The sequence below is a fragment of the Panthera onca genome, chromosome F1, assembly GCF_046562875.1.
Source record: "Panthera onca isolate mPanOnc1 chromosome F1, mPanOnc1 haplotype 2, whole genome shotgun sequence".
Taxonomy (NCBI): Eukaryota; Metazoa; Chordata; class Mammalia; order Carnivora; family Felidae; genus Panthera; species Panthera onca.
Genome location: NC_138355.1, coordinates 7,454,688 through 7,477,505, shown reverse-complemented (window position 1 = coordinate 7,477,505; position 22,818 = coordinate 7,454,688). Strand labels below are relative to the sequence as shown.

The 22,818-nt window shown below is 46.1% G+C and overlaps 1 protein-coding gene across 2 annotated transcripts in view; it reads left to right on the top strand.

The window, feature by feature from the left end:
* The window catches only part of KIF26B (kinesin family member 26B), a 464,521-nt gene that overhangs the window by 389,272 nt on the left and 52,431 nt on the right, over positions 1 to 22,818 (top strand). For both annotated transcript variants that reach the window (XM_060644891.3, XM_060644893.3), the window contains 2 exons: positions 1,580 to 1,763; positions 16,318 to 16,477. In XM_060644891.3, the coding sequence (XP_060500874.3) occupies positions 1,580 to 1,763; positions 16,318 to 16,477 (344 nt within the window). The remainder of the gene's footprint in view (positions 1 to 1,579; positions 1,764 to 16,317; positions 16,478 to 22,818) is intronic.

Sequence of the window (22,818 nt, the reverse complement as noted above, 5' to 3'; positions counted from 1 at the left end):
TACCGTTGGTAGTTTTAACAGAGGCATCAGATACCACTTGGATGTGGAATCTAATCAGAATCCAAACCACTTGGTCATTGAAAGCCTAATGCAGCGGTCCTCAAACTGTAGTCTTTCTCAGTCACCTGCAGGACTTGTGAACGCAGGGTGCCGGGCTCCCCCTCTAGAATTTCCGATTCAGTAGGCCTGGGATAGATCCCCAAAACATGCATTTCTAGCAAGTTCCCACGTGACGCCGATGCTGCTGGTCCAGGGACCACACTTCACTTTGAGAACCACTCTTCTGAAGCATCACAGCACCTGTGACAGAAATCAGTATCACTTTGCCTGCTGTTGCCTCTCCAAGAATTACCTGGATGCTCAAATATGCTGTGGCCTCTGTTCCCTTTTGTAATAACTCTGCCCGTGAAGCCCCCACTTGGGTGAAGGACCCGGTTAACTGAGGGCTAAGAAGAGATCAACAGCCTCTTCATTTTAACTCTTCGTGTCGAAAAATCTCAAAAAACCCTTTACCTTTTTTTTCTGCCATAGTCATTCAAACGGTGACCTCAAACACCCCAGAGTCTCTCTCTGAAGTTCGGGGATTTTGAAGGTCCCAGGTGCCAAGATCAGCCCTCAGAGTTCAGAATTACAAGTGCAGTCAGAGTCGGGATAGGAAAGTGTCAGAATGTGTACCGACCCCAAGGCACATACCACAAACCATTTCTTTGAGTAAATGAGATGTTTCCTTTTCTTCCCTGCCAAAAAGGGGTGCTAGTCAAATTCTGATACTATCGTTCTCATTAAGGTTTACTCTGATTTCCAAGGGATCTCATAGGATTAGGACACGTGGCCCATGATGCTTTCTTAGTTAATAAGTACCATGAGCATGAATTTAGGGATTAAAGATAAATTAAACAGTAGAGATGAGACAGTCAAGTATGTTGGGTGTTTTCGTGCATCTTTTTTTTTTTTTAATTTTTTAGTGTTTATTTTCTTATTTTTGAGAGACCGAGTGTGAGCGGGTGAGGGGCAGAGAGAGAGAGAAGGAGACACAGAATCCGAGGCAGGCTTTCCAGGCTCTGAGCTGTCATCACAGAGCCCGATGTGGGGCTCAAACCCACAAACCGTGAGATCATGACCTGAGCGGAAGTTGGACGCTTAACTGACTGAGCCACCCAGGGGCCCCCAAACGTTCTAATCTTAGAGATCAGGATGCAAAGATCCTGAGATCACGTCCCTCGTGTGTTCTTAGGTGGGTGGGTAGCTGAGGCGGGGGTGGGGCGGGGGGGAGTTTACTATCCTCTGCAGAGATCAGCCTGGGCCCCCTGCTCCCTGCCGTTCACTCGGATACAACCATTTGCTATTCATACCTGCTATTACTTAAATCGTGAACCTACGTTCCGTGCCATACGTGGGCTCATTATGGACTTCCAGAAATGGATTGGTTGGGAATTGCAGGTGAGTACAGGCCGTTGTTCCGGAAGGACCCTCGGCCTTCGAGAGGCACGCGGCTTTTCCGCAGAACAGAGAGCCAGGTGCGGGCGGCACGCCGGCCCTCCTCCGGCTGGGGCCTCAGCTCTCGGCTTGTGTCTTCCAGCTGCAGAACCAGAGTGAGCTGCGGGCACCCACGGCGGAGAAGGCCGCCTTCTTCCTGGACGCTGCCATCGCCTCCCGCCGCGGCAGCCAGCAGGACTGTGACGAAGAAGGCCACCGCAACTCGCACATGCTCTTCACGCTGCACATCTACCAGTACCGCATGGAGAAGAGCGGGAAAGGAGGAAGTAAGTGGCCCCATCTCCACCCAGCAAGAGACCCGCCGTCGAGGGCCACCGTGACCCTTTTTGTTTCTAAAGTGGGCGACGCGCCCAACGTGGGGCTCGGACGCACACCCCTGAGACTGAGAGCCGCGTGCTCTGCCAACTGAGCCAGCCAGGCGCCCCCTGACCCTTTTTTCTTAAACGGGGTACGATTCCACCGGTGTGGGGTTTGCTCACCTGGAGCTCCAGACAAACGTCGAGTCTGGACTGCGGTTCACTTTTGAGCTGTCCGGGGGCGAAGGTCGTTTACAAATGTAACTACTGCCAGGGGAAGGTGAGCGAGAACTTGAAGCGGAGAAACAACCGTTTAGTACTATCTTTTTGTTCGCAACCTGTACAGGTGCTTTTCATGAAAGCCTGATATTTATGCGCCAGGCACCCTGATGATATGTTATTAATCATTAGCTTGAGTCCCCTCTGTGGAGCTGGAAGAAACAAAGGCGTGCTTTTAAAATAATCTAGAAACCAGACTTTTTTAGAACGCACCAGATTCTGGCTGCCTCCGTCCCTTGGGTGATGCCGGTCAGTGATGTTCTTCTAAGCCCGGGGCCCAGGCCCCGCCCCGTGGGGAGCGTCACTGCCAGGAGCCCAGTCCCCTCTGGGCTACGTATTCGAAGCCAGCACTGACCTCGCTGCCGCGTTCTCCCCTTTGCCTGCCAGGTCGTGCACGCTCCACACACTGGGGAGTATCTCAGATGGGCTCTTGGACCGTGGGCCCCGGGTCCGTGGACCTCACTGCACTTTGCAAGGCAATGTGAGCCGCCAGGCTGGCCGAGCAGCAGCTTCAAAGCCTCTCCATGGCCACGTCTGAGGGCTTTCGAAGCGCGGGCAGCTGGTCCCCCTGGGCCCTCTGAATGATTGCCCCAAGGACCTGGGTCCCCGGAAAACAAACAAGAGCCCCGAGTAGGAGATGAACCCCAGTGCGTGGAAACTGTGAAGCTAATCGACTAACACAGAGACCATCAACAAACCTGATTCTCGGTGGAGCCTAGAGTTAAGGCATCCAACTGGGATCCGTGGAAGGGCTTCCTGAGTCCTCCACGAGTCTTCTTGCCCAAGACATGGAAACCAGTAGCCTGGAGCTGGGTCTTGAGGACTTCTCTCCCCGCCCCCAGTGGAAGCTCTATCCTTCCCTAATCTCCACGCTTCTGCTTGCTCAGTCATCTGCCATGGCTCTTCCTCCTTAATTGTTGTTAATTTTTTTAGCGTTTATTTACTTATTTTGAGAGAGATAGAGGATGTGTGTGTGCACACGTGAAGGGGAAAGGGGCAGAGAGAGAGGGAGAGAAAGAATCCCAGGCAGGCTCCCTGCTATCAGCACAGAGCCCGATGTGGGGCTCAGTCCCACGAACTGTGAGATCATGACCTGAGCCGAAACCAAGAGTCGGACGCTCAACTGACTGAGCCGCCCGGGCGCCCCCAGCTGTTATTTTACTTCAGGTTTAAAGAAGTCTGATTTACATTTGGTAAAACTTGCCCCTCTTGTGTGTTTTTAGAGGCGTTTTGGCAAATCAGTACAGTTGCGTAAGCACACGACTGTCAGAGACAGAACAAAGCCACCAGCACAGAAAGCTCTCTCTTTGCCCTTTCTGGACAGTCCCTCCCCCCACCTCTCGCCCCTGACAACCACTGATCCGTGTTTCTCCTTTTAGTGTTGCCTTTACCCAGAACAGCACATAAATGGAATCACGTGATCCCCATGCGGCTTTTTGTGTCTGGCATCTTTGATTTAGCAGAACGCATCTGAGATTCATCCGTGGTGCTGTATCACTCGTTTGCTTATATTTCTGGCTGCCCTCACCTTTAGTTTCAGCTGAGCTTGGAGACTTGCCCCTGCCCCTGCCCCTCCTCCTGCCCCCTGGCCTGAGATCTCACCATCCACCCCGTCCTGGGGTTGTGGTTCCACGAGGCAGCAAGGCTCTGACTGTCGGCCCCAGCTGCTCGCTGTGCTGGCTCCTGCCTGGGAGTCTGGAGACACTGGCCCCACGTGCTGGGCACTGGGTGCCCCTGGAGACAGACCAACAGCAGCCCCAGTCTCTCCCGAAACCAGCCAGGGTCATAAGGGGGTGGGGGTGGGGATTGATTCTCAGCGAAGGGCTCGTGACATGGCCAGCACTTCCGTTTAGAAAAATTTCTCAAAGAAGGAAACAAGGGATTAGGAGAGGGATGAGAAGATCCAGACCTTTAAAATTCATAACAGAAGTTTATCCTCCTAACAGTCTGGGGGGCTGGCTTTTAAATCCTGCCCTCACTGTTTTTCCTGGATTGTGTCGAAGCAGCACGAATGTGGGAGTCTGAGAAATGTTTTGTTTTTTAAGCTGTTTTTTTTTTTTTTGAAGCTTTATTTCTTTTAAGCTGTTTTATTCTTTTAAGTCAATAATAATGGAAATAATCAGAGCCCGCAGCGGATTCTTGCACCGTCGGCAGAGAGTGACTCACAAAATATCCGAATTTTCAGCCAAGTTGCTTCCAAATGGCGCTGCGTGGAAGGTCTCGGGAGGTGGGGTGGTCTCCTGCTTCTGGGTTTCGAAACCACGGTGAAAACGGTGGTTTCCAGTTTTTCACTTTTGTGTGTGTGTGTGTGCGCGCGCGGGGTTCTGCCCTTAATTTGGAACCCGAAAGGGGGAAAGGATCTTGAAAATAAACCGTTAGTTAAGTTGCTTCAACTGTAAGAGCTTAAAGCGCAGCGTCACAGGAGCGTGGGCTGGGACGTTCCCTCGACCCACCGATGCTCCAGCGCTCAGAGCGTCCTGGGCACTTGCAGAATATTTAACATTCCCTTCACCTTCGTATTTATACATTGTGAAGGCACATTGCTCTTAAGTAATACATCCAGGGTAGAGGAAAAGGCAAGTGCCATTAATGGCTCCCCGGACTTCCTGGGGGTGCTTTTTAATGTATCTGTAGGTGAGAAGGGGAGACGGTCCACGGACTGCCACCCACCTGCCACGACACCAGCTTCCTGGGAGCAGAGGAATCCGCACCCGAATGTGCACAGCTTCCAGCCCGTGGCTCACTTGACTTCTGCGAATTTGTATCTGTTTAAAATATAATGAGAGATTTAAAGTGGTGTTTAAAAATGGAAGGTTTTGTTTACTTATCATAGATAAGTAATAATCCCTGTGGACCTGGCAGCCAGAACTCAATTAAAGGGAAGTTTATTAATTAGTTACCCTGCAGGGAAGCAAAGAGCAGAGCGTGAGGCTGTTAACTGGCCATCAGAGGCTCAGACGCCAGATTCAGAGAGGTCTCTGCGGCAGGAACTAGACACGCCATGCACATACATGCACCGGAATCTTACGGGTATGGATTTTATATGCACATGCATGTACACACGTATGCACATGTAAGGAAGGGGACGAAAATGTTCTAGATGTGTCTAGTCATAATAGAAAATTCTACGCTGATGTACTCCTGTTTTGCACATAGCATTAGGTTAAGCTTAAATATTTCCCTGTTTCATTTCTATTAATTTATTTTGAGAGAGAGCACGCGAGCAGGGGAGGGACAGAGAGAGAGGAGAAAGAGAATCCCAAGCAGCATCGGCACTATCAGTGTCGGGCTCCAACTCACAAACTGTGACCTCGTGACCTGAGCTCAAACCAAGAGTCGGAGGCTTAACCCACTGAGCCACCCAGGTGCCCCAAATATTCCCGTTTGAAAGGGTTTTTGGAACGCTTATGGGGCTGATTCCCCATGTGTCCTGGAGCCTTCCCCTGCTTTGCCAAGCTGATGTGAGGGGCGGGGGGGAGGCTGAGAACCCCCGTGGGAATTCCTATGTTGGGAAGGAGACCCTAAGGCCCTGATGATCGAGAGCTGTCCCCGAAAAAGATGGGTCTATCAGGAGTCTGTCCACTATGTGTTTAAATCAAATGGAGCATGTGCTGTATTTTCGAAAAATCAATGCATGTCTCTGTTACCTAGCTTAGCTATCTTTCTGGAAGAGAAGGACCATCCAGTTATCTTTCACATAAGCAGATGGCGTGAGTTCAGAGAAGTCCGCTCATGCAGCACAGGCCGGAGATGGTCCGTTGAGAAAGTCAAAAAGGAGAAACCTGTCAAATGACACATTCTCGTCATGAACCTTTTTTTTTTCTTTTTGCATGTAACAATCTCCAAAAAAACACCTCCTATGAACCTTTTATTTCCACTTAAAACGTACACATGTGTATTTATTCATTGATGTTCTGATACAGGGCCACGGCTTTCTCTTTGAGATGAATTTTCAGCCAAAGTCCTGGCTTTCATAAAGCATGCCCACGTTTTTACGTTAAGTTTCTTCTAACCGATCCAAGAACTTAAAATACACTTGTGCAGCCTGCTGGTATTAGACCTTTTCTAGATTCTTAAGTTTTTCCCCACTCTGTAATTTCTCATTTCCACCTAATTCGGCAGCTCTTTAGAAAAAAAACCTCATTTTTATCACATCTTCCCAAAGCATTGAGTTCAGTTTTTAAAGAAACATTAGTTCCCTTTACACAGTCATATTTTATTGGTTTGCATAAGATAGGATTACATTTTCATCTACAGTAACAAGTGGCATAATTAGGTCCAGGAGGGAGCCCAGCTGACCTGTTAAGTATACAGCTCATTTTCAGGGAGCACAGACCGACAAGAAAACAGCCCGCTCTGGCCACGCACATCCCATGTGCCAAGGGCATCAGGCGATGTGCCTCATAGGTGATGGCCGGGAGGCCAGGCAGCCCTTCCCAGACTCCACTGCACCTGAGAGTCACCTGGGGAACTTTGCAGTGAATCCCAGTGTCTGGGACACACTCCAGGCCAGTGAAGTTAGGAAGCCTCCCGAGTGGGAGCCCAGGCATCCGTATCTTTTTAGGTGACTCCTCAGTGATTTTCCAAGGCGATTCTGATGTGCAGCAAAGTTTGGGAACCACTGAGTTAAAGACAAGTGAGCTCAGAGAGCATCTACATACTTTACAGTTAGCTCTGGATTTTCCTTTTAGATTCAGCATTAATTTTCTAGGAGATGTTGGGCAATTTATTCAACATCTGTGAACCCCGTTTCCCTCATCTACAAACCCGAGCCAATTCTTGCATTACGGGATTGTCGTAGGAATTCAGTGGTAGTAGGAGAGTCGCTTGATGAACGTGAGTTAGGAGAGTGGCCCAGAAATGGGGTGAAATTAGCGATGCTTCCTGTGCGGAGACTAAGGCACGTGGGTATGTTGGTTTGGCCAAGCTCTAGACTTAACCCATGCACAGGAGAGTGTGAATGAAAGGTGACTCAAGGCAGACTGAGTTATGGTCCCTTCCCCCCTGCAGCTGTGACCGCAGAAATGTGACGAGTCGATGAGGAACCTGCTCCTTACCTGCTGGTAGCGTTCACTGATACAGAACTGCTTTCTCGCCAGCCATCTGTAGTCACGTACATGCTTGCCAATAGCAGATGGCCCGGGCCCGCTCACCTCGTACCCTTCCAGATTGAGCACCATGTGTGGAATCCATAATTCTGTGGCCCCTGGAATTTGAGTGGGTGTAGCGGACATTGTCTGAATGTGACTTCCATTTTGAGTCATGCAGGTGTAATTATAGGTATTTTATAAGGTTCTTCTTCAGCACGGTCTAAACTGTGCCTTTTGTTCTCTGTGCTCTATTTTACTACATGCACATTATGCATTTTATTCCATTACATCAAATGGACTATTAGAGTCTGAGAGTCCAAACTGGTCCGTCTTTGCCCTTTAATCTATGGCACACGTGGACCATCTGAGCTGCTCCAGTCTATATAATTAGGTTGCAAAACAGATGATAGTTTGCTTTAAAAATAACTGTTTTCCTCCTGTGCTGCCGTGACCCAATCTTGCATGAATACAGTACATAGTACATCTTCCCTTGCCAGAGTTTTTACTGGGGACAGTGGAAGGTAAGGAAAATGGAGCGTCCTTTGTGTGAACATTCTTGGCCACAGACCTGCCCAAGTCACTGACGTGGCTCAATTGAAATGCTGCGCTTTCTGTAAACACTCATCACCTGCTTCTCTGAGTCCGAGATGTGGAAATTGAGGGTGAGGCACGGTAGAGGGCAGGTTGGGGTTAGGACCGTGGTTCCTTCAATGTTTTCAGCCTAAAGCGTGATCAGCAGCTCGCCCTCCTGATCTGCACTCATGTAGGCTCTGCCTACAGATGTGTGGCCCCCCGGAGACGGGCCACATGCCCGTCACATGTCCTCCGGGACCCACCCTGCAAGGTGGCCTGAGGCGCCAGAGTCTCCTGCTGCCTGGGGAGCGAGGGGAGGAAAAGGAGATGATCCAGAAGCTGGGGTGATGTGCCGACGGAGAGGGGGCCGGGGCAAAAAGGGAGCCCGTCCCTTCTACTGTCTCGGGAGCTGGCTGAGGCCAGCACGATGCAGGATGAAGGGCCCAGGTCTTGAAGGTGTGAATCCTAGCTGCACCGCTGACCGTACGATCGCGGCACGTTTCCTTTTTCAAAACGTAACGAAACAGCTTTAATGAGATATGCTTGAAATATAAGAACAGGCACACACTTGGTCAGCTGTGTCATATGTATAGACCCAGGAAACCAGCAGTACAGTCAAGACAATGAACATATCCCTCACCCTCAAGAGGTTCCTTGGGACCCTTTGCAATCACCCCGTCCAGCGTCTCTCCTTCCGCCTCCCCACGCTCAGGCAACCACAGAGCGACTTCAGCTCTTACCCTTTGCCCTGCATTTCCTAGAGTTTTATACCCATGAAATCCTATCTCACAGTCTGCACTCTCTTGAGCGGCGTCTTTCACGTAGCGTAATTGTTTTGAAGCTCAGTCACTTTGTCACATGTATGAGTAGTGCCTTTATTCGTTTTCCTAAGTAGCAGTCCGTTGTCCGCATAGTCCCCTGCTGATGGCCATGAGTGCTGGTTCACGTTTGGGGCTACCACAAATCAAAGTACTGGGGACACTCTTGTGCAGATCTTTGGATGGACACACGTGTCCTTTTCTTGTAGGGAAATCCCTAGAGCGGAACGGCTGGACCATATGGTAGATGTACGTATCCTTTCTCTAAGGAACTGCCGAAGTGTTTCCCGAAGTGATTGTACCGTTTTATATCCCTACCAACCCCTCCAGATCCTCACCCACCCTTAGGGTGGTCAGTCTTTTTAATTTTAGCCTATTTACATAATAGGCCTACAGTAGTATCTCACCTTTCTTAGTCTGCATTTCGCTAATGACCAGCGGTGCTTGGCATCTTTTCATGGGCCCATTTGGCACTCGTACATGTTCTTTGATGAAATGTCTTGTGCCCGCTTTGAAATCGTTTTTGTCTTACAATTAAGTTTTGAGAGTGTTTAATATGATCTGGATACAAGGCCTTTATCAGATACACGTTTTTCAAATATTGTCTACCAGTCTGTGGCTTACTTTTTCATTCTCTTGACCATGTATTTGGAAGAGCAGAAATAGTCGGTTTTGGTGAATGAAGGTCCAGCTTCTCTGTGTGTTCTCTTATAAATCATGTTTTTGGTATCGTATCTAAGAAATCTTTGCCTAACCCAAGACCAGGAAGGTTTCATATTATGCTTTCTTCTAGAAGTTTTATAATTTTACATTTTGTGTTTAGGCCTTAGATTCATTTTTTTTTTTTTTTCATAAAATTGTGCAATGTGTGGATTAAAGGGGTTTTTTGCAAATACGTGCGTGTGTGTGTGTATGTACATCCTCATAGAAGGCAGTATCTTCATTTTGATAAAAATGTTTCTGAAAAACCTGCTAACATCATACCGGTAAAAGACATGCAAATATAAATATAAATATAAATATAAATATAAATATAAATATAAATATAAATATAATTATAGATGTGTGTGTCTGTGTGTGTGTGTGTGTATATATATATATATATATATATATATATATATATATATATATGTCTCCCTCAAACATTAAAACATTTTTTAAGAAATGGTGAGAGAGGACATTCTTATCTTGTTCCTGATCTTAGAAGACATTTGATCTTTTACCATTAAGTATGATGTTAGCAGTAGATTTGCTCAGAAACTCTTTATCAAACTAAAGATACTGCCTTCTATTTATAATTTGCTCAGAACTGTTGTCAGGGATGGATGTTGAATTTTGTTAAACGTTTTTCCTGCATCTACTGAGTGAATCATGTAGGGTTTTTTTTTTTTTTAGTTTGTTAATATGGTGCAATATGTGTGTGTGTGTGTGTGTGTGTGTGTGTGTGTGTGTGTGTGTATAAATTTCCAGTACCATTTGTTATAAAAACTGCTTTTTCCCTACTAAATTACCTTTGTTAGAAATTATTTGTCCATATTTGTGTGGATCTGTTTTGGGACTCTCTACGTACTGTTCCATTGATCTGTTCATCTATCTTTATACCAATACCACAGTGTCTTGATTTATGGTGGCTTTATAATAAGTCTTGAAATCAGATACTGCACTATTAGCCTTCCAATTTTGAATTTATTCTTAAAAGTTGTTTTGGCTAGGGGCGCCTGGGTGGCTCAGTCGGTTAAGTGCCCAACTTTGGCTCAGGTCATGATCTCACCGCTTGTGAATTTGAGCCCCCGTCAGGCTCTGTACTGACAGCTCGGAGCCTGGAACCTGCTTGTGATTCTGTGTCTCCCTCTCTCTCTTCCCCTCCCCTGTTCACACTCTGTCTCTTTTTCTCTCTCAGAAACAAATAGACATTAAAAAAAAGTTGTTTGTCTATTCTAGGTCCTTTGCCTCTCCATATACATTTTAGAGTCAGCTCCTAAATTGACTCTGTAGAATCACCTTGTACCAAAAACGCCTGTTGGGATTTTGATTGGGATCACACTGAATCTATAGATCCATTTCTAGAGAATAACTTCTTAACAATACTGAGTCTTCTGATGCATGAACACAGCTTATTAGGTCTTCATTCATTACTCTCAGCAATGTTCTGTGGTTTTCAGCGTACAGATCTTTCCTTTGTCCATCTTATGCATAATTATTTCATACTTTTATCCCATCGTAAGTGGGGTTTTACAGTTTAGGCTCTAGTAGACGATATAGAAACAAAGTTGACTTTTGTCTGTTGATCTTGTATCCTGCAACTTGGCTAAACTCTATCAGTTCGAGTTGCTTTTTTGTGGATCCCGTTAGACTTTCTACACAGATGATCATGTAATCTGCAAATAAAGACAATTTGACTTCTTGCTTTCCAATCTGGACCCTTTCTCTGTTTTCTTGACGTTACTGGCTACAACTCCCAGCACGACATGGAATAGAAATGGTGAGAATGGAGGGGCACCTGGGGGGGCTCAGTTGGTTAAGCATCCGACTCAGGCTCAGGTCATGATCTCACGGTTAGTGAATCCGAGTCCTGGGTCAGGCTCTGTGCTGACAGCTCAGAGCCTGGAGCCTGCTTCGGATTCTGTGTCTCCCCTCTCTCTGCCCCTCCCCCCCCCCTCTCTCATATAAATAAACATTAAAGAAAATTTTAAGAAATGGTGACAGTAGACATTCTTGTCTTGTTCCTGGCCTTAGAAGGCATTTGATCTTTTACCATTAAGTACGATGTTAGCAGTAGATTTGTTCAGAAACTCTTTATCAAACTAAAGATACTGCCTTCTATTTATAATTTGCTAAGAATTGTTATCAGGAATGGATGTTGAATTTTGTTAAATATTTTTCCTGCATCTACTGAGTGAATCATATAGGTTTTTTTTTTAGTTTGTTAATATGGTGAATTATATTGATAGGCTAATTTTTTTTTGTTAACCAACCTGCATTTCTGGGATAAATCCCACTCACTCATGGTATAAAATCCTTTGTATATGTTTGTAGATACAATTTCTTAATGTGGTTCTCTAATTTGTTCAGAAATGTTGTGTCCATGTTCATGAGGGATATTGGTCGTTAGTTTTCTGTCCTTGTAATTTCTTTGTCTGTTTTGGTATCAGGATAATCCCCGCCTCATAGAGTAAGTTGGGAATATTCTCTCCTGTTTAATTTTCAGGAAGACGTTGTGTGGAATTGGTCTAGCCTTTTCCATTCTGCTACTTTATCACTTCTTAAGTGTTTGGTTGGATTCACCAGTGCAGCCATTTGGCCTGGAATTTTCCCTGTGAAGGGTTGTTAACCACAGATCCTGTTTCTTTAATGGACACAGATCTGTCATCTTTTACTTCTTGAATGAAAGTACTTTTGGTACTTTCTATCATTCGAGATATTTGCCTGTTCTTCAGTTGTCTAATTGACTGATGTGATGTTTCCTTATTATCCTTTTGATATCTGTAGAAACTGTAGCAAGGCCACATCTCCCATTCTGGACATTAGTAATTTGTGCCTTCTCTCTGCCTTTCCTATCAGTCATTCTTAGAGATTTATCGAAGAGCCAACTTTTGGCTTCATGGATTTTCTCTATTGTTTTTCCTTTTCTATTCCATTGATTTCTGCTTTTATGTTCCTTATTTCCTTTCTGTTATTTATTAGTTAATTTGCTCTTTTTTTTTCTTATTTCTTAAGGTGGAAGCTGAGATCGTTGATTTGAGACCTCTGTTGTCTTCTAATCTAGGCCTTTAATGCTGTAAGTTTCCTCCTCTGTCCTTCTTCAGGGATCTCACAAACCTGGATATGTTGTGTTTCATTTTCATTCACTTAAAAACACTTTCTAGTTTCCATCTTGAGTTTTTCTTTGACCATAGGTTATTTGGAGCTTTATCGTGGAGGTTCAAAATATTTGGGAATTTTCCAGATAATCTTTCTGTATGGACTTCTAAGTTAATGCCATTGTGTCAGAGAACATACTTTGACGTGAATCCTTTAACATTTATTTAGACTTGGCTTCTGGACCAGAATATGGTCTATCTCAGGAAACGTTTTGTGTGTATTTCAAAAGAATATCATTCTCCCATTGCTGGGCTGAGTGTTCTATAAATGTCAAGTACAACAAGCTGGTTGGCAGTGTTGTTCAAGTTTTCCTTGTCCTTACTGGTTTTCTGTCTACTTGTTGTATCGATTATTGAGAGAGGGTTATTTGAAACCTACACCTGTAATTATGGGCTCGCTTATTCTTGTAGTTCTCTCAGATTTTGCTTCATGTATTTGAACTTCTGTTATTGAATGCATAAATATTTTTGATTGTTAGAACCTCTTGCTCAATCGTCCTTTTCATGAAATGTTCCTGTTTGCTCGTCTTCACATTTTTCGTCTTAAGTTTCTTTCATTTAACATCGATAGAACCACTTTAGCTCTCTTACGGCCACTGTTTGTGTGGTATAGCCTTTCCCACTTAACGCTTGTAATGGATTTTTTCTTTCTATTTGAAGTGCGTTTCTCATAGGCGGCATATAGTTAGGGCTCGCTTGTTTATCCAGTCTGGCATTTTTTTCCTTTCAAATCGGAGTATTCAGACTGTTTATGTTTAATGTGACTATTGACGTGGTTTGATCCAGATTATCATTTTCCTATACATTTTCTATTCAACTTGTCTGTTCTTTTTTTCCCTTAACTTTTTTACCTGCCTTTTTTGGACTTACAGAGTATTTTTAATAATTTTACTTTGTATCCTCTGGCTTATTAGCTATAATTACTCACTATTTCCTGATTGCTCTAGGGTTTATAGTATACACCTTTAAGTGATTACAGTCTTCTTCCATGTGATCTGATAGCACTTCCTGTATGTAATAAGAACCCTACAGTATGGCCCTTGTGTATTTCTTCACTTCTAAACTCTGTGCTATTGCCAAACTTTTAAATTTTGCACATGCTCTCACCCACACATTACACTGTCATTATTTTTGCTTTAGCAGGTCAATCATCTGTCAAAGAGATTTAAATAGGGAAAAATGTATATTTATTGGTCAAGTTATCATTTCATTTCCATAGCTCTTCATTTTGTGGGTTTGCTTTTGGTGAATTTTTTTTTTGAGAGAGAGAGAGAGAGAGAGAGAGAGCACGCATGAGCCAGGGAGGGACAGGAGAAGGGAGAGAGGATCTCAGGCAGGCTCCATGCTCAGTGCAGACCCTGACGCAGGGCTCGGTCCCACGACCATGAGATCATGACTTGAGCCAAAGTCAAGAGTCTGACCCCCACTGACTGAGCCACCCAGGCGCTGCCCCTCTTGCAGCTTTTTTAAGTCCGGAAAAGCCTTCATGTCCCTTTTATCTTGGGATGAGACTTTCGTTGGACGTATAATTTCAGGGTGACAGTTTCCAGCACTTTAGAAATGTTGCTGCACAGTCTTCTCACCTGTACGATTTCCAACAAGAAATTTGCCATCGTCCTTGTCTTTGGTCCTTTGTATATAATCTGCTTTCCTCCCCTGACTGTTTTTAAGGTTTTTCTCCTTATCACCGGTTTTAAGCAGTTTGATTATGATGCACCTCAGTATAGTTTTCTTCATGTGTCTTGTGATTGGGGCTCATGGAGCTTCTTGGATCTGTGGGTTTATAGTTTTCATCAAATTTGGGGAGGTTTTGGCCATTATTTCTTAAAATATTTTACCTGTGCCCCCTTCTGTGTCTTCTCCTTTGGAGACTCCAATGATATACCTATTAGGACACTTAAAATTGTCCTACAGCTCTTTTTTCTAAGAGTTTGTTTTTATTTTTAAATTGTCTCTCTGTTTCATTTTAGAGAGTTTCAGTTACTTTATCTTCAAATCTGTAAGTCCTTCTGTAATGTCTAATCTGCCATTTAATTCAGTGTATTTTTCAGCTCACACATTGTAGTTTTCAACTCCTCACAGATGCAGTTTATGTCTTGTTTAATATATCCCACATCTCTACTCAACTTTTTAAACAGTTGAAATCCTTCCATAACTGTTTTGATGTCCTTCACTGCCAATTCCAATGTCTCTACCAGTCGGTTCTTCTTGGTTTCAATTATTCCTTCATTATGAGTCTCATTCTCTTGCTCCTTTGCATGCCTGCTTATTTTTGATAGATTCTGGACATTTTGCATTTTGTAAATGTCCTTAAGCATCGTTTTGGGAGGTAGTTATTTGTAAACAGGTAGACCCTTTCTGGTCTTGCTTTTAAGATTTGGTACGTGGGACCTGGTTACTGCTTGTCTGGGGCTAAGCGTGCCCCACTAGTGAAGTGAGACTCCTGGGTCCCCCACCTGGGGCCTGTGAATCTTGAGGCTTCCAGTCTGGCTGTTGGGAACAGGCACTATTCCTGGCCTCGTGTGAGTGCCATGTGCTATTACCTCTAATCTTTTCAGGTGGTTAGCTCTCCAGCCACGTGGTTCCCTCACATGCCTGTGCTGACCTCAGTACTCAGTTCGGTATTTGAGGGAGGACCCCTGCAGATCCCAAGTTCCCTTCTCTCCAGTACTCTGTGCTTCCAGCAGTTGCCACATTGGTCTCCCTGGACTCTCGCTCCTTCTCCTTGATGCAGGTAGTCTATCACATTCTGCCCTAGTACCCTGTCCCTGGGGCACAGCCTGGAAACACTCTCAAGGCAGTAAGCTGGGACACAGGTAGTGCTCCCTGGTTTGTTTCCCTCCTCCCAGGGATCACTGGCCTTTACTGCCTGATGTCTGGTGTCTTACAAACAGTTGTGTTACACATTTTGTTTGTTTTTATGTAAGGCGATCAGTCTGGTCCCTGTTACTTCACCTATGCCAGAAGCAATGAGCAAGTTGCTTAACTTCCCTGAACTTCTGCTTTCTCACATATATATATGTATGTATATATATATATACATACATATATATATAATATATATTATGTTTATTTATAGCTTACTTATTTCTTTTCAGAGAGAGAGATGGCAAGCGAGTATGAGCGGGGTAGGAGGAGAGAGAGAGGAAGAGAGAATTACAAGCTCCGCATTGACATAGCACAGAGCCCAATGCGGGGCTCAAACTCAAGAACCTGTGAGATCATGACCTGAGACGACATTTAGAGTCAGACGCTTAACCGGCTGAGCCATCCAGGCACCCCTTTCTCATCTACCTTTTAAAAAGGACAAGAGTCTTTAGCGTATGGTTTTGGTGTGGGAACTGAATGAGACCGATGTTTGTACAGCACCCGGCACTTGGCAGATACTCAGGAAATACTGGGGTCTCTCCCTGTCTCTGTGCCTTGTTGTTGCTTCTTCCTGATTTTACCCCGGGTTATCAGCCCGATTCCTGGCTGAGCTTTAGGTCAGGGTCTTCATGCTGATCAACCAAAGCACGTGATCACTCCTGGGCTATTTAGATGCGATTCGGTCAGTTTCAGAGCTCTGCTATCCAGAGGACATGTAGGTGAAACCTTATTGTCGTCTTACTGGACGTTCGCCTTCCCTGAAATCTCCAGTGCAACCTACCGGAATTATTCACTTGTCACAGGAGGAATGTCAGTAGGTTTTAGGTCAGCGATGTGTGGCGGGCAGAATTTAAGAGGACCACGCTATTTGCAACCTAGCTGGATTTTGTTGGGGTTTCCTGCCAAGTCGCGGACATCGACCTGTTGCTTCTCCTTTTCCTTTTCCCTCTGAGTTCCCAAAGAGCTCTGGCGCTTACCAGACGAGGGTTTGCCAGACAGAACCTAACCACTTTTCTCTTCTCTTGTGTCATGTCAGTGTCTGGAGGCCGCAGCCGCCTGCACCTCATTGATCTCGGCAGCTGTGTGAAAGCTCTTAGCAAGAATCGGGAAGGAGGATCAGGGCTATGCCTCTCGCTGTCTGCGCTGGGCAACGTCATCCTGGCTCTTGTCAACGGCAGCAAACACATCCCTTACAAGTAAGTGACCTTCTGCTGGATGAATGGAATGGGGTCAGCATGGTGCCAGGGCTGGGTGTGGGACTCTTGGTCCAGTGACCTCTCGGGAGAGGCACACTACAGCCCGACCGTCTCGGTGGACCACATTGTCAGCTCAGTGCCCAAACCAGCCTTTGCTAACGAGTGCGTATCGCGTCATCTTCCAAATTCAGAAGCTGTGAAGATACTTAAATGACTCTAATCCTGACAATCAAGTCAGATAATCGGGAACTGTCTCAGTTGGGGTCTCTGATCACAATGGCCATGGCTAGATTATGGCCACCATCACACAGATGCCTCATAGTGATGAAAGCAAAGGGCAGAAGATTGAACTACCCTTCCCTTCGGAGTAGGGCTATCATATCTAACCAATAACAATACAGGATTCCCAGGAAAATTTGAATTTCAGATAAACAACAAATAATTTTTTAGTGTAAGTGTGCCCCCGCCCCCCCCAGTAATGCATGCAAAGCCTGTATTTTTATCTGGTAGCCCTACTTAGGAGAGCTCCTAAAGCTTGGGGAATTGCCACCCACCTCCCATGCAAATGTTGACTCCACTTCCAAGATCCTTTCCCTCTTCCCATTATACTCCACGAGGAGGAAATTAGAGCCTCTCCTATGTCTGGAATAGCCAAAGACTGGCCATGTCCTCCGTGCCCATATATGATCCAACCCTGGAGCTACCTGTCACCACTGTCACCCAATTCAGCTTTGCCCTTGGACAACATGGTGATGGTGGTGGGCGCTCTCTGCCTGTTCGGGCCCCCGCCAGGGTCCAGCTGCTTCTCTCACTGCCGTCTGAACCTTCACTCACCATAAACTGATGGTTCTAGATGAATTCTTACCTGCGTCACAAGGATACGAGCCTCAGAATGGTATGTGTGTGAAAGTTTTTTTGTAAAATTGAGAACGCTGTGGCCAATAATTAACGACAATCATCTGGTTGAGCCTACCCTCATCTACTTAATGGAAATAATGCCTACAGAGTTGCCATGAGGATTAAGCAAATGTATGTGAATCATTTTTTTTTAATCTGTAAAATCATGCGTAATGTAAGTCACTGTTCTGTGGGAGGAAAAAGGTAAGTCAGGCCATTTGTTCGACAACGAGTGAGATTCGGGATGAGTCCTCGTGTCTTCCTTCTTCTCTGCCCTAAAGTGATGTCGGCACCATGATTTAATTCTGCACCTGGGGGACCATTCGTAGACTGACTTTAGGAGTTTAAGTAGCAGGTATAATCCAATCTGTCTCAACTCCTGAAATTTGGAAACCTGGTGGGATAAACCCAGAAATGGTTTTCGCAGCCCTTGTGAGGACCATTTTCCCTGAGAAAAAAATTTCAAGTTGAAGGTTTATAAAGTTTCATTTGGTGTCACTTCCGCAGTTGAATAAACTTGACTTGTAATGACAAGAAAAAAAAGAGCGGGGACACCTGGGTGGCTCAGTCGGTTAAGCATCCAACTTTGGCTCAGGTCACGATTTCACGGTTCTTGAGTTCCGGCCCCGAGTCGGGCTCTGTGCTGACATCTCAGAGCCTGGAGCCTGCTTTGGATTCTGGGTCTCCCTCTCTCTGCCCCTTCCCACTCATTCTCTGTCTCTCTCTCTCAAAAATAAGTAAATATTAAAAAAAAAAAAAAAGATGGGGCACCTGGGTGGCTCAGTCGGTTAAGCGTCCAGCTTTGGCTCAGGTCATGATCTTGCAGTCTGTGGGTTCGAGCCCCGGGTCCCACTCTGTGCTGACACCTGGAGCCTGCTTCAGATTCTGCGTCTCCTTCTTGCTCTGCCCCTCCCCCAGTTGCACTCTGTCTCTAACAGTAAATAAACATTTAAAAGAATTTTTTTTAAAAAAGAAAGAAGGCAGGAAGGAAGGGATGGACGGAGGGAGAGAAAAGGGTAAAAAGAAAGGTCTGGACTGGTACTATCAGTGTTGCAGACCTGAGAAAGAAAGGGTGGGTACTGGCCTCAGTTGCCTTCCCTGTCCACACAAAGGGAAACATGTCTATTAAGGTGATAATAGATCATGATGTAAGTAAAATCCAAAACACCATCTTATGCGGTCACTGATTACGTATTTTACTTCTGTATCTCTCATGTCGTTTCTGTCGAGTCACATGCTTTTAGGATTTCAGTAAATATTTGTTGAATCAGTGAGTGTAAGCAGGGAAATCACTTTTACTTCAGATAAAGTAACTTCCCGTTGGTTAAAGTTAATTCTATTGTAAACATGTAGGGAAACGTCAAGGATTGTGTTTATTAATCGCTCAAGGGCACTTGTTCAATTAAACGTAAGGTAACACGGGGCAGTCTCCCTGACCAGCCGCCTGCCCCCTTGGGAGGGCTGACAGAGTAGGAAACCTCCACCCCCTTCCCTGCAGACATGTGTCTGCTTCAGTTCCCGTTTTCTTCCTTCCATGCTAGCTGTGTGGGAGTGATGATTACGTTGTTTGGGCGTCTGAAGTAAGCACAGACTCAACATAAATTCAGTGTCTGCTCGAGACCTAGAGTGATCCCACCGTGGGGACTCTTCTGGAGATGGGGTGCTGGGAAACGTGGTGGCCGAGCCGTCAGGCCAGCTCCATCCTTCCCAAAACCCTCATCTGCCAGTGACTTGTCCCACCCAGTCCTACCATCCCCCTACTCCTTCAGGCCCATCTTAGAGTAAGAGCCTAAAAAGACCCTTGCTGTAATAGTGTCTCTGTCTCAGCCACAGCACACGTTCAGTATATGGCATCTGCAAATCACATTTGTAAGGCGATTCATCAACCAGAAACTATCCTTTTTCAAGGTATGGGAAAAGAAGGCAAAGATTTACTCAGATCTCCCAGCCAGTCGTGGGGGTGCCGACTGTGTCACTTTTTAGGGCCCAGGGACCTTGGTTCTGAGCCCAAGCCGCCCATCCGTCCTCTCCCCCAGCCTCATCAGGCTCTGTAATATATTAGCTGCCTTTGCTCCGCACAGCATGGGGCGCTCAGCACAGCGGGAGGGCCCAGATTTCCTTTATCAATTCAGTCAAGGCTCTAAAGCCACATTCTGCAGCATTTTGTTAGCATACTAAACACCTTTCTGCAGTCAGCCTCATCTTTGCGAGAGAGGGAGGGAGGGGAGGTTGTCTGCCCTTCTGGTTTTCTCTCTTTCTTGCTCACAGCAAAAAGCAGAAACCCAAACTCCGCATTCGGCACCTGTCTGCAACACACGCACAGAAACCCGCTACCTCATCGTTTGTCACCCTAGACAACTCTACGCTTGGAACCGGCATTACTTGTGTTTGCTTCTGGGAAATTAACCGGAATGTGCACAGTGGGGATATAGCCTGTCCTCGTTTGTTGTCATCCCTGTATCAGATGATTTGTCATGTGAGCGAGCTGGAATGTGAGTTTGGATGCATTACCCATCCCAGGCGCTCCCGTGGGCACCTTAGGTGTGCCCCGGATGGTTTTGACTTTGCAAATGATATTGCCTTTGTAGATGTCAGAACGGCACGCAACGGGTTCCCAGCCTCAGCCGTTAACACGGCACAGGCCTGCTGGCCACCCCAAGTGCTATAAATCAACCCTAAGTGGTGACGCCATTCAGAAAAGCATGCAGGGAAGGCAGGGAGAGGCCAGCAGCTCCAGACCCCTATTCAGTTCTGCACAGATTACTCCCTAACTTTGGGGGACTCTCGTCTCAGGAAATCTGTTGTAGTCTGAGCATTTTGACGATGCATTTGCAAGTTTTCTCCCCATGTTCGTTGCAGCTGTCTTAGGCACCAAGGTCATAGGGGTCTTCCCATTTGGTAGATGAGAAAACATAGGCAGAGGCGTTGAAACGAATTCCCCTGCCAAAAGCCAATGTTGCAGACACACGCCTATGGATTTGGCCCCCAGAAGGGCGACCACACAGATCAGTGGATCTGTCAGTGTGAACTTGGCTTTGGCTAAAGCGTTATTATGTCCCAGCTGATCTGTAGGGCCAGTCTTTCCAGAGACTTGGAAATTCTTTTTTTTTTTTTTAATTCTTTTTAAATGTTTGTTTATTTTTGAGAGTGAGAGAGACAGAGAGTGAGCAGGGGAGGGGCAGAGAGAGAGAGGGAGACATGGAATCCGAAGCAGCTCTAGGCTCCGAGCTGTCAGCACAGAGCCCGATGCGGGGCTCGAACTCGTGAACTGTGAGATCACAGCCTGAACCGAATTCAGATGCTTAACCTACTGAGCCACCCAGGCGCTGCGAGATTTGGAAATTCTGACCACCACCCAGTGTCTCAAAATAGAATTTCTGGTCCCTTTTAGATGTGGTCCTGCGAGGGGTACAAACCCTTAGGAAGCTTACCCGCCACACGGCTCTGCTTCAAGCCCTGAAGCATCCACCTTCATCCTCAATTGTTACCCTGTTTGGAGAAGTAATTATGTAATAGGCCGAATGTCTATTTGTGTCTTAGCCAACAAGATGCTCGTACTGTGTTTCCAGACACGAGGTGTTTTATAATATCTTGGTTTCCATTCAATACAAGAGGTCACGGAACATCTTCTGTGACTCCCTCACGTTGCACGTGAGACTCTCTTCTGAGTCCGCTCGAGACCCGGCTCTGCGTTACGATCCCGGGAAAGAAGTGATGCCCGATGCCTTTCTTCAACGGGTTTGGCCTGTGGTTCAGGCCAAGACTTCCTCCTGGTTTCTCCGCATCGCTCACCGACGCGTCTAGGGCTCAGGCATCACCAAGCCTCCCCCTTCTCTGTGGTAAAGCTGCTGGGAGAGGCGGGAGGAGCCTGAGGCAGGCGTTATCAGCTTCCGATTGCAAGGACCGCAGGGGCCTCCACTCCACAGAAGCAGTAAGGAGCCGCCATCAGGGTCTGGAATGGGAGCACTTTTCCTCAAAGGCCCCGGTGAGGTCAGGAACCAAGGTCATTACTCAGAACGTGCCAGCGTTTGAGCAGTTCATTCAGGCCAATGAGCAGCCCTTGGAAGCTTACATTCAAGTCAGTGACTTGTGGAGAAATGACGTTTTGTACACAGAGGCAGCTTTTCCAAAATGCCCACACCTCTTTGCTGAAATTCATAAGGCCTTTCCAGGACATGCATCCCTGAGGGAGATGCTTTGAGAGAGATTTCCTCTGAGTAGCCGTTTAGAGGGTCTCCTCTTGCCCCAAACTGGGAGGAAGGAGGGGGAAGGAGCCGTGGATTGAGATTAGTACAATACTATTTTCCCTGGCTGACCCAGGAGACGAAAGTTTGTTCGAATGGATATTATTTACGCTTAATATACAACTAAATAGATATTTTCCAGGAAAAATGCAAAGGAATATAGCAATGCTTGACACTTGCTGAAGATCGCACTTAACGGAAACTCTGTAAGAATCTTTGCGCACGCGCATGTGTGAGGTATAAGAGACACATGCATATTTAGCAACCTTTAGAAGTATATTAATGCTGTATTATCTCCTCCTGATTTACAGGGAGAACGTCAATTTAGAACTATTTGCACAAACTCCGGGTACTGGTTTATAGCATTCCCTGTTTAGAAATAAAATAACCAAAGTCTCGGGTTGCCAGGCAACCGTGGCAATGATAATTCTTAGTATTGCCGCTTCAAAAATATTCATTTTTATACATTTTAACGACTGTTAGGATGCAGAGAAAGTGAGTTCAGAAAATCATCGGGACACAGAGGCGCGCCCCCCCACCCCTGTCCCTTTATGAGATTTTCAGCCTTCTTTCTTTTGTTCTTCCTCCTAGCTCCATCTACGTCCCTGGCCAGTGGTGTCTTCATATTTAATTATGAACATTTCCAGAGATTGATACCCTCTTCTTAAGAGTTTCGGCAGCAGCCGCCAGTAAATGAGGTTAATGACCTCCAGGTTGTTCCAGAACCACACAAATCACTCAGGGAGAAATGAGACTGTCTGGGAATCGGGGTCGCAAGCCCCGGGTTCAGGCATGGGTCCCTTCTCCTCTGGTTAGGCACATGAATTCTGCGTGTCCTCCTTTTTGTCCTCCAGGGGGCCACTTTTGGCCCCCTCACGGAGCCTCAGGGATCTCGGCCCCCGACTCAGTCGCCATCTCTAAGCAGCAAGGCCACAGTCTACTTTTTCTTTGTCAACCGTGGCTCGTCCCCGCAGGATAATAGGCCATGTGGTCGGAGGGCTGGGTAGAAATTAGGAGATGACTTCATTTCCCTCTTGGCTTTTCAAGAAGTTTCCTTCCTTTCTGAGACTACTAACGAAACTCTCTTCCCTCCAGATTCTGAACCAGCTGGCAAATATGTACAAGAGTATGATTGGGAGTTAGACCCTCTGTGCTGAATCTTAGCATAGGGCAGGGGGGGCTTCTGTCCCTCCATGAGCC